This window comes from Plasmodium sp. gorilla clade G2 (assembly GCF_900097015.1).
Source record: "Plasmodium sp. gorilla clade G2 genome assembly, chromosome: 4".
Taxonomy (NCBI): Eukaryota; Apicomplexa; class Aconoidasida; order Haemosporida; family Plasmodiidae; genus Plasmodium; species Plasmodium adleri (nom. inval.).
The window spans coordinates 662710-675659 of record NC_041696.1 but is presented as its reverse complement, the minus strand read 5'-3'; the positions used below and the strand labels follow the sequence as shown (position 1 = coordinate 675659).

General features: G+C 18.9%; 3 protein-coding genes across 3 annotated transcripts; 1 reads left to right on the top strand and 2 right to left on the bottom strand.

Annotated features, from left to right (window-relative positions):
* Window positions 1-104: 104 nt before the first annotated feature.
* PADL01_0416200 (conserved Plasmodium protein, unknown function) lies at window positions 105-1022 on the bottom strand (the record flags this gene model as incomplete). Its single annotated transcript, XM_028685281.1, has 2 exons — window positions 105-400; window positions 491-1022. The coding sequence occupies 2 exons, from the start codon at window positions 1020-1022 to the stop codon at window positions 105-107; spliced, it is 828 nt and encodes a 275-aa protein (XP_028536795.1).
* A 1975-nt stretch (window positions 1023-2997) lies between these two features.
* Window positions 2998-10294, top strand: PADL01_0416100 (conserved Plasmodium protein, unknown function; the record flags this gene model as incomplete). The annotated part of the gene is made up of 2 exons (XM_028685279.1): window positions 2998-10122; window positions 10244-10294. 2 exons carry the CDS (start codon window positions 2998-3000, stop codon window positions 10292-10294), a joined length of 7176 nt encoding a protein of 2391 aa, XP_028536794.1.
* A 1135-nt stretch (window positions 10295-11429) lies between these two features.
* Window positions 11430-12624, bottom strand: PADL01_0416000 (small GTP-binding protein sar1; the record flags this gene model as incomplete). Its single annotated transcript, XM_028685278.1, has 3 exons — window positions 11430-11929; window positions 12379-12440; window positions 12608-12624. 3 exons carry the CDS (start codon window positions 12622-12624, stop codon window positions 11430-11432), a joined length of 579 nt encoding a protein of 192 aa, XP_028536793.1.
* Window positions 12625-12950: the final 326 nt, after the last annotated feature.

Genomic DNA, 12950 nt, shown 5'->3' with positions numbered 1-12950 from the left:
AAAAATATTATATATAAAAATATACAAAGATTATTATATAAATATATGTATATATATATATATGTGTGTGTGTGTGTGTGTGTATCCCTTTTTGTATTAATATTTTATACAACTGTTTCATCACAGAAACCATTTTGAACATACTTCTTGCAGATGCACGTATAAACAAGTTCATATGAATCATATGTATCAATATTTGGAAATTTTATTTCTTTTCTGGATTGAATATTTAAGGCTTCTCGAATGATCTTAAAAATAGTTGTATTTTCAAATTTATTATTATCAACATACATAGGTGCGCATATTTGATATGAATGAGGGCAACCTGTTTGTCTACAGGAAATTGGTGGAGTCGGCATTTCATGCCACGTAATGTTTTTTTCTAGAAAAAGAAAATGATCTATATAAAAAAAAATAAAATATACACAATATATATATATATATATATATATATATACATATATGTGTTTTTTTTATTATTTATTGTCACCATAATCTTGTGAAAACTTTGGATTTTTCACAGGCAAATCTAAGTTGCTTCCATGTAATTCCAAATTTTCATCTAGAATATTTAATTCTTCCTTAGATATTTCTAAGAACATAAACTTTTTATTTATATAGTTCTTATATTTATTTTCCATTTTATATATATTATAATGTGTATATTCATTTTTTTTATTTATTTCGTCATATTTTTTCTCATAATATTCTTGTAGTTTTATTTTTTTTTTTAATATTTCTTTATTTTTCTTATTATTATATGATAAGAGTAAATAGCTTAACGTTTTTTTCTCTTTTATGTAATTTAAGTTTGATTGTATCTTTTGTTTATTCAAAGAGACAACGTTATTTAATTGTGCATATTTCTTATCATTATTGTTTTTCTTTTCCTTTGTATTATAAATTATGTGAATATCACATTTGACTATATTCACAGTAAAGTATGAATAATAGTCCGCAAGAAAAAAACAAATTATTTTATAAAAACAAAGGACAAGAAAAATTTGGAAAACCATATTCATTTTGTAAAAAAAAAAATTAAAAAGAAATATAAAATAAAATATTTAGTTAAGGGCATAATGTGGATGCTCTTAAATATTATTATTTATGTTTTAATATAAAAAAAAAAAAAAATTAAAAAATTAAAAAATTAAAAAATATAAATGTGAAAATGAATATTTGTTTGTATAATTTTTTTCCTATATAATACATATGATTGTTTATATATTTTTATTTATTCAAAGTAAAGAATATTTTGTGAAATGGTTTATTATTTTATTTATTTTTTTTAAAAATTGTATGACAATTTTTTTGAATTCAATTTATTTTTTTGTAATGTATATAATTTTATCGAATGTTGTATTTTTTTTTTTTTTTTTTTTTGTCTTACTTTTTCTTTTAACATATAAATTATATAGAAATACAACACGTTGCAAAAAAAAAAAAAAAAAAAAAAAAATAAATATATATATATATTATATGCGTGTATTATATTATATATATATATATATATATTTTCACAAATATATGAAAATTTTTTTTTAGTTTCCTCTTTTGTTTGTAGATAATAGAATTTGTAAATATATAAGACGTGTATAAATTATATTGAATGAATAAGAAAAATATAATACATCCTGACTAATAACTATATAATATATTGATGATTTAAAAAAAAAAAAAAGAAAAGACAATTTTCTTTGAATTTTAAAATATCGACTTTATTTATATTAACTTTAATTATGTAACATACTAAAAATATAGAGAGTTATGTTATTATAATACAACATACAAAATGAACGTCTATATTTTTAAAATATTTATTTTTTTTATATTTTTGAAGTTATAAAAAAATATATATGTTCCTTTATTTTTATAGCATTTAAAAATACAAAGTGAAATAAATAAATAAATAAATATATATATATATATATATATATATATTTTTTTGTATGTATGTTCTTTATAGTAATCTTCATAAATATATCTTATTATAACCCTTTTTGAAGAAAAAAAAGTGTTATTTTGATTATAATATTTTATAAAGAGATATAAAATTTGAGAATATATATATATATATATATAAATATATTATAATAATTCTTATAAACTATATAAGGGAAAAAAAAAAAAAAAAAAAAGGTTCATTCTTTGTGTATATTATATTAAATAATAATATATTTATATATATATATATATATATATATATTTTTTTTTTTTTTTTTTTCTTCAATATATGATACCATTTTTATATAAATTTTTTAGTTAATCTATTTTATTACAAAAATTTTTGTAATATTATTATTTTTTTATTGTTATGATAAAAATAAAATATTTATATATATTTATATTTTGTATATGTAAAAGTTTTATATATTAAAGCGAAAACCCTTTAAAAAATAAGAGCGCTTTTAAATAGTATACTTTATTTTAATATATAAAATATAATATATGATGAATTAAAAAAAAAAAAATGTTGTGAATAAGGTTGAAAGGAATATGTTATTTTATTTTATTTTATTTTATATTATAATATAATACGAATCCTATTTGTATTGTTTTGTTCTTCTCACGGAAATATAAAATATATATATATATTCATGTTTATGTTTTATTTTTTTTATATAAATTTTTTTTGAATGACTATATTTATAATGCTTTTATTCTATATTAATAATAATAAGGTGAAACATAAAAATATATGAATGGTTAAAGGGTTCATTTGTTATTTTTTATCCTTATAAACATATTTCTTTTATATAGTTAATAATATTTTGAACACGATGAAGTATAATTAATATTTTTTTTTAGTTAGAAAAAAAATAAAATAAAATAAAAAAAAAAAAAAAAGTAGGTGTTGTTATTAGGTAAAATATATATATATATATATTGGGGGTATTTAAAATGTAGCACATATGTAAACATCAAACTATAAATAAATAAATATATATATATATATATATATATATATTTTAATTTGTGTGTTTATATATTTATATAATGGAGGAGAAATTAAATTTATACATTTACCCTCTAAAGAGGCTTAAAGTATACAATGAACCTAATTCAATTGAAGTTACATTAAACACATTTGATAAAAAAAAATTGAATAAAGATGAAAAAAGAAATGAAATTCTTGAAGAGTTAAAATGTAAACGTGTTGAGAACCCACATATGATTTATGATTCTTTAAATTCAAATATCCTTTATGAAATAAAAAATTTCTATGCAACAGATAAAACATATATAACACGACGAGAAGTAAAAGACAGTAATTTGAATAATACAGATAAAAATTTAAGTAGTAATCAAAATGATATAAGTGACAAAAATAATAATATAAATGATAACTCAAGTGACGATTCGAATAATATTATATATGATGAAACAGATGAATGTTTTCATGACAATGATTCTAAAAGTGAAGACATGTCAAAAAAAAATAAAAAAAATAAAAATAAAAGTAGCAACAAAAAGAAAGATGATAAAAAGGGTAATATTAATAATGAAGGTATTTATAATGAAAGTATTTATAATGAGAGTATTTATAATGAAAGTATTTATAATGAAAGTATTTATAATGATAATATTTATAATGATAATATTTATAATAATAATAATTTAAATCGAAACTTACAAAATAACCATAGAACTAGAAATGTTTATAAATCCTCAAAAGTTGCAGAATATTTTACAAATTATCCTCAAGAAGTACAAGAAGACATTTCATCTTGTTCGAGTGATGATGAGATAACTACTTTGAAAAAAAAAAAAAAAAATAGCTATAAACCTAATCCATCATATAATGTAAACACAAATGGAAAGGATAAGATATTATATTCATTATCTAGTGATTCGATAAAACATTCAGATATATATTATGATGACATAAAAAAAAAAAAAAAAATAGCTGAAAAAAATTTTATAGATTTTTTACATAATACAAAAAAATATGAAAAAGAAATTAATTATAATCATGTGAGAAATAATACATCTAGAGATGTTATTAATACTTTGGCTACATTCTATATTGATAAAAAAATAAATATAAATACAAAATATTCATATGATTTACATTTCAATATGAAAACACCAGTTGTTGTATTTCCAACAGGATTTTATAATAATGAAATAAAAATTGTAGAAATGCAAATTAAAGATTTTATATATGACGATAATTATATATATAACAAGTATAATAATAATATTAAAAATATTAACAATATTAACAATATTAATAATATTAACAATAATATTAATATTAGTGAATATGAGAAAATATATAAAAACGATTTTGTATATAATCCACATATTATTAATAATAACACAAGTGTATATAATCATAATAGTCTATATGATGATAATCATTTGATACCATCAAATATAAAATTCAATTTTGAAAATGAAATAAATATCATACCAACAAATTTATCTGTTGGTAATGATGAATATTTATATAGAACACAATTACCGTCATATACAAGTTTGCTAAATAGAATAAAAATTGCAAAAGAATATAATAAGAATTATATGTATAAAAAGTTTTATAAAATACAAAATGATAATCAGCTTTTATATAAAATTAATCGTAATCTAACTGAATCTAAAGAAATAGGATCTATTTCTGTTAATAATTTTTATAAAATTAAAGAAATCAAAGTTGATAATAATAATATTAATCAAACTGTTTTGTATTCTAGAAATGATTTTGGACTTTTTATTTTTCTTTTACACTATAAAGAAAATGATGTTTTTAATAATATTTACGAGAATAGTATATCACATCCAAAAAATAAAAAAGATCAAATACAAAATTATAAATTAAATAAGAAAAATACAACAAATTATTCTTCAAATGAACAAAATTTTTTTAAAATTTCGAATTACAAAATACAAATAACAAAAGATATCCTACTATTTGATCGATTATATCAAATATGTCCAAGTCCTTTTACATTTGGAAAATGTTTATTTATAGGTAATCATAATAGTTTATATTCTTATGATATACAAACTAATATTATACATATGTCAGATATAAATAATAATGCGTCATTCTTTAAACAAAATGATACTTTTATATGTATGTGTCATTTACAAGATGATAATACAATTCTCTTTGGAGCGAGATATCTTTATATTTATGATCAAAGAGAAAAACAAATGGCAAAATTTAATACTAGTAATTATTTTGCTAAAAAAACAACCAAAAAAAGAACTACCAAAAATGTATCTGAACAATTTGGTAATATCTTATCAGAACGTAATATTAATCCAAATAATCTTTATAATGAAAATATTAGTCGTTCTCATTTTAATCATGGTTATACAGCTTTACAAAAAAATCCAGATTTCCCATTTATAGTCGCTGCAGTCAATGCATCATTTAATGTTATCGAACTCTGGGATACGAGAAATCAATATGAACCATTATTTATTTTTCCATTAAATATTTCTGAATTCACACACACTTATTTTAGACATATTGAATGGATAAGAATATCACCAAATGTTTATGATTATGATAAAAAAAATAGTTATAACTTAGCTGCCTTCTCCTATTATGAACATCAGGTCTATATCAGAAAAATTGTCATCTATGATGATTTTACAAACTACAAAGATTTAGGCATACAAACGTATACCAATAATCAGTCACAATTTATGTACAACTATCTTTTCAAAAATAATAATAAACAGAATCAGGTGCACTTTTTTGATTCTATTAAAGACACATCTTCCATTCAAGATAAAGGAGAAACAAAAGAATATAAAAAAAAAATGACAAAAAGGAAAAAAGTACAACAAATGGGTGAAACTACAAAAATGGAGGAAAATAGAAAGATGAAGGAAAATAGAAAGATGGAGGAAAATAGAAAAATGGAGGAAACTAGCCAAATGGGAGAAACTAGCCAAATGGGAGAAACTAGCCAAATGGGAGAAACTAGCCAAATGGAACAAACTAACCAAATGGAACAAACTAGCCAAATGGAACAAATTAGCCAAATGGAACAAACTAACCAAATGGAACAAATTAGCCAAATGGAACAAATTAGCCAAATGGAACAAATTAACCAAATGGGAGAAACTAGCCAAATGGGAGAAGCTAGCCAAAATGGAAAAGTTCCATTAATTTCCCAAGTAAATGTCCCCAACTACTTGGGAGAAAAGGGTTGCATCTTCAACCACACCAATGGTGTAATAAAAAAAAATACTGTTGTTTCATCTCGAAATAGGAACAAAAAAGAGAATATTAATTATAAACATTTAACTGCAAGAGAGATGAGAAAACGAAAAGACATTTGTTATAACCACTTGTTTAGTTATAGAAGTGTAAAGATGCATATAGATGATTCAATAATAATGGATGCATCTAAATTTACAACATTACAAAAGAATAAAAGGAGTTGTATAAAATTAAATAATGATGATAAAAAGTATAATTTTATAAATTCTAATATGTACAATATGTTTTTTGGATTATATGGTATGCAGTTTATTGAGTTTACTATACCTGTATTTTATTGTTCTAAAGAAAAGAAAAATAAAATAGAACAATATCCACATGAACAGGATAAAACCAAAAATATGTTTTTAGAAAAACATTATTATTTTGATGAAAAAAAAACAAAAACGTATGAATATTTTATTAAAAGAAAGAATGAAAGAAAGGTATGTTCAAGACAAGAAGTGGAAGGTATTAAATTGGATTATATTCAGTTTGTTATGTATATAAATTCTTCAGGTCAAATATTTTGTATGCCTCTTAATCTCAATATAAAGAAAATAAAGAAAGAGCAAATTAAAGAATGGATACCTATAAATAAATTATATATTACTAATACTTATGTAAATGAAGATATACAAAAATTATCTCAACAATTTATTGATATTATTGAAAATAAAAATATGGAAAATAAAAATGTGGAAAAGGATTCATATGAATTTTTAAATAAAAAAGAAGATATTTCAAATGAATATAATATAAATAAGGGAGAAGAGGTTATAAGAAATGTTGAAAATAGTGCAGATAAGGAAACAGAATTGTCTAATAAGAATAAATCTATTATTAATATTCAAAATGAAGATAGTCAACAATTTTTTAATAATGAAAATCAATCGGAACATACAAATTCGGTTGAATATGGAGATCAGTTTATATTAAATATGAATGAAAATATGGATAACTTGAATAACATGTATGTTGAAGAAAATTACACTGATAATAATATATATAATGATGATAATATATATAATAATGATAATATATATAATGATAATAATATATATAATGATAATAATATATATAATAATGATAATAATATATATAATAATGATAATAATATTAATCAATATGATAATAATATTGATGTTGATGATGAAAATAAAAATGCACATAATTTTGACCATGAAGTAAAAGAACATAAAAATGAAAACATCAACAATGTTATTAAAGACGAGGAAAAAACATTTTCATTAACAAAAGATAATTGCTATGTTTTAAAAGATTTATATTCTTCTTACTGTAATATAACAAATGAATTTCTATCAGATATGTTTAGATTTTTATCTAGAGATAAAGTTCTTATATTACAAAAAAATAGAAATTCAATTAATATATTTAAATATGGCAGAAATAAGAAAGATGAAGAAAATATTCTTATGAACATAAAAAATTGCCTAGTAATAGAAAAAAAGTCGGATGATATGAAAAATAAAAATGATATAATAATATCATCAAAAAAGAAAAATATTTCAAAATTAATAAGTGGCGATAATAATATGGGAGAGGCATATAAACATAATTTAATTTCAGATTGTGATATTTTGAAATGGTCAAATGATACCAATTATTATGATAAGGATAATATGAAAAGTAATAATAAGAAAAATAATAATGTAATAGTTGATGATAATATAGAGACGTCTGGTAATGCTATCATGGAAGAGGAAGTATTTATATCTAAAGAAGTTCCTATAAATTACAAACATGATAGTAATAATAATAATAATAGTAATAATAATAATAATTACAACTATTATTGTAATAATAACAATTGTAATGTCATCCCTTTTGATAAAGAAAATATAGTGTCAAATGTAATTATTGAAAATATGAAAGAAATTTTTAGTTCTAAGAAAGATAAAAAAAAAAAAAAAAAAAAATGCAAAGGAATGAAATATATAAAAGAAAAGGATAGGTCCTCATCAAATAATAATAAAGAAACTCTTTGTTCTATATATAATGTATTTGAATTATTTTCCAAAAAAAATATTAAGAAAGAATATATGAATGAACTTATAACTACACAAATAATTCCTATTTTAAAATATATAAATTTTAATTCTTTTAAAGATAGTATATTTACAGAAAAGAAAAATGCATTATGCACATTTAAAATTCATAACTTTTTTTATGTAGAAACTTTGTTTAATTTAGAAAATTCTTCATATAATTTATCAAAAGAAATGATAAAAAAATTTATAGAAGATAGTTATGCTTTCTGCACGTATTCAACAAATTTTCAATCATATAAAATATTGAAAAGAAATAATATATCAAATGATATTTTATATTTTTATAATAAAAATGAAACCTTTAACAAATTTATTATGAATAAAATAAAAGTTCTACAGAGGAATATCCAGTTTATGCCTAAAGATATCAATAATGAAATAATAATAAAAAAAAATAAAACTAACAATAAAAATATATATAATAATAGCAATAATGATGGTGATGATAATAATAAAAATAGTATTATTATATCAGATGAATATGATATAAATAATATATATGAAAATTTTACAAATGAAGATAATCTTAATTATCATGATTCTTTTAATAATAATTTTAATAATTTACAAAATTTTGATAATGAACATGAAAGTATGTTCACTCATAATACCATACATATGATTAACACAGGAGATATAAACAATGACAATAATATGGATAATAAGAAAAATAAAAATGAGAAGAAACTGCATAAATTGTCTATTTTAAAAAAAGCATATAAGTTGAGAAAGCTATTTGAAGTTTATAATGAAAATGGATTTAATTATATATTAACAAGTATGAATAAAATACAATTAATAATAAAAAAAAATAATAAAATAAATAATAATATGTATCAGAATAATAATGAGGATATAAATAAATATAACAGTCAATTTTTCGATAAAAAAAAAATAAAAAAATATTTTTTGAAAATATCGAAAGAACTAGACAAATGTGTATCAATGAAAAATTTTTTTTTTTATCAAAGTCCTATATGTTTTTGTCTTTATAAAAATGATTATAATAACAAAAGACAGTATAATACATATTTAAATTCATATGAATTCCTTTTAGATATTTTAATCTTTTTCAACAATAATAATATAATGCAGAGTGAAATAGAGAGGATGTATACATCTGGTAAGGATTATATGTGTATAAAAAATGATGAGCCTGTTGATAAAATATTTAAAAATAATAGGAAAAGGAAAAAAACGCATCTGAATCAAAAAGAAAATGATAATAAAAATAATAATAATAATAATAATTATTTTTATGGAAGTAAAAGTAAAATGTATGAGAAGAAAGATGCATTTTGTAAGTTAAGAGAGTATAACAATAAGGACGATTTATTACGTTATAATAAAACTATAAGGAAATTTAAAAAAAAAAAATTATTATTTTTAAGTAAAGATATTACTCATAATATATTTCAAAAGGTTTTAACTAATGAATATTATATACCAATACCAAAATATATGAAAAATAAAATAAAAATCAAAGAAGAGAATTTTCAATGTTCTCCAGTTACCTGTTTTAAAAAACATTCAGTAGGTTTATATAATGAAAAATTATCTAATATATATAATTCTATTAATTTTCACAATTTGAAAAATTTTGATATACATAAATATATGTATCATGAGTATTTTAATATACAACAAAATAAAGTGAAAAATGATATAAATAAATATATTAACAATTATGAAGAACCTTTATTTGATAAGCAATTAAAAACTACTGGACATGCAGCAGGATATAAAATGGATTATAAATTATTGAATAAGTTGTATAATTTATGGCCGAATAATGAAAACAAGGAAAGAACCAAGGACAATTATTTGGTAAGCAAAAGTATTGAGTCGTTTTAAATATATCGACAATGTGTATAAACTATAATATGTTATACATATACATATATATATATGTATATATTTTTATATGTATGTATTTTTTTTACTATAGGAAATAATGAATAATTTAAAAAATAGAGAAAAGGTACTTTTTTATGATTAAAACATTTTTAAAGTTTTGACTTAAAAATGTATGTTATTTTATAGCTAGCTAAATATAGGAAGAAATGTTCATAAAAAAAAAAAAAAAAAAAAAAAAAAAAAAAACTAAAATAGCTAAAATTTGGAAATATATAAATAAATAAATAAATACAATATGTATATATATATATATATATATATATATTATTTTATTTCTTTTTATTTTTTTTTTGTCTATAAATATTTGTTGTAAAATATACTTTATTTTTTTATTCTAAATTTTTACATTACTGAAATACATTTGTCTTTTTTAAATCTATTTGTTTTTTCTTCTTTCTAATTTTAAATATTTTAATTTTTTTTTTTTAAGTTTTGAATTTTTGTTATTTATTTGAACAAGGTTACTAGCCAAATTAAATTTTTTTTTTTTTTTTTTTTTAATTCTCATTAAATCTCTTATTATTTCTTTACAGTTACATATAAAACATATGAGAAAATATATATATATATATATATATATATATATATTTATTTTATATATATATATCATTTTTCCTTTAAATTTTTATAATTACATTTTAATAATATTGTAATTTTTTTTAAGTTTTCATAAAACAAAAGGATGCACTTCAATATATACACTTATATATATATATATATATATATATATATACATAAAAATATGTGTGCATAATAATTATGTACATTTATATGTATATATTTCTATGCTGATACAACTTTACACTTAAAAATTGTTTCGTAAAAAATGAATATTTAAAATCAATTCAAAAAAAAAAAAAAAAAAGCAAAAGAAAAGAAAAAAAAAAAAAAAATGAAAAAGAAATAATAATAATAATAATAAAAGGTTTGAGGAAAATATTTCTTTGGTATTTCTATATAAAAAACCAAAAAGTGGAAATAAGTTTCCTCATGTTTATATATAATAGACAAAAATTTATTGTTTTAAAAAAAAAAATATACACATAAAGTTGAATTTTTTTTTTTTTTTCACAATATAAACATATATATATATATATATATATATATATACATATATATGTATATTTAATGGTAACCTGTTTTTTTTTTTTTTTTTTTTTTTTTTTTTTTGTTTGTTTGTATAACAACATTATATAACAAAATGTGTTGCATTTCATTTATGTTAGAAATTGTGATATCCATTTAAATGCTGCTGCATATCCCATTCTTCTAATAACACTACACATAAATAATTCTACTGGTCTTACTCCTGATCCCCCTTTCATATTATTATGAACAGTTACATTTGAAAATAAATTAAGATGTTGTCTTAATTCATCTTCACTAGCTGCATCAGGTTTATCAATTTTATTACCTAAAACAACAAATGGAACATTGCTTAATTCTTCTGTTTCTAATAAATGTCTTAATTCTTCTCTTGCTTCATCAAATCGTGATCTGTCAGTAGTATCAATCATAAAAACTACAGCATCTACAGCAGCAAAATAATCTCTCCATATTCTCCTAGCTGTTTCATGTCCTCCTAAATCGAATGTTTTAAATCTTATTTTACCCACAACCAATTCTTCTGAGTGTGGGTGTAGAGTAGGCACGTGTTGAGCTACTCTATCATCTTTTAACATATGTAATAAAGTTGTTTTTCCAGCATTATCTAAACCTGTAATGTTAATCAAAATATAAAAAATATATATATATATATATTATTTATACACACAAGACATTATATATAAACTTTAGGTGTACACATTTTTTTATAAACATATTGAATTTCATAAATATTATATAACAATAAAATTACTAAATGGTTAAAAATATATGTATATATATATATGACATATGATCCATATTATTTTTTTTTTTTTTTTTTATTTTTTTTTCTCAACAAAAGGTTTTGACAAAATTGAAATAATAACTTTAAATAGGACATATATTTATTAAATATATATATATATGTATTTCTTTTTTTTTTTTTTTTTTGTCATTAGATATATAACAGTTATGAAAAAATTTATATTTATATACTCATACATATATAAAAAGACTTATTATAATATTTCATTTTGTTAATAACATTTTTCTTTTAAAACTGTTATTAAAAAAGTTTACCTAAAAATAAAATTCTTGCACTTTTTTGTGATAGTCCTAATTGTGCTAATATATCTCTAAACCTACAAAGTTCATAATAAATATATAAAAATATATTTTTATAATATATTATATATGTGTAAAATGTAATTAAGTTTTTTTTTTTTTTTTTCATTAAGCCTCTCAACACATATATATAATAAGAACAAGTAAAATTTCAATAATATTTTTATTCTTGAATTACACTTACCAATTTATAATGAACATTTTTTTTTACTAATATTTTATTTATATATATATATATAATATCAACTTTACTTTTTTCAAAGTAATATAATGTTTATATGTAAATAATAAATTATATTATATTATATATATATATATTTATTATTATTATTTTTACTTTTTTTTTTTTTTTTTATTACATAAATAAAACTCTGAAAAATCAAATTAATCTCTATAGTATAATAATATATATATATATAATAAACTTTTTATTTATTTATTATATTATATATTATTATATTTTTCTTTTATCTTATTATTTTATATATATATATATATTTTTTTTTTTTTTTTTTTTTTTTTTTTTT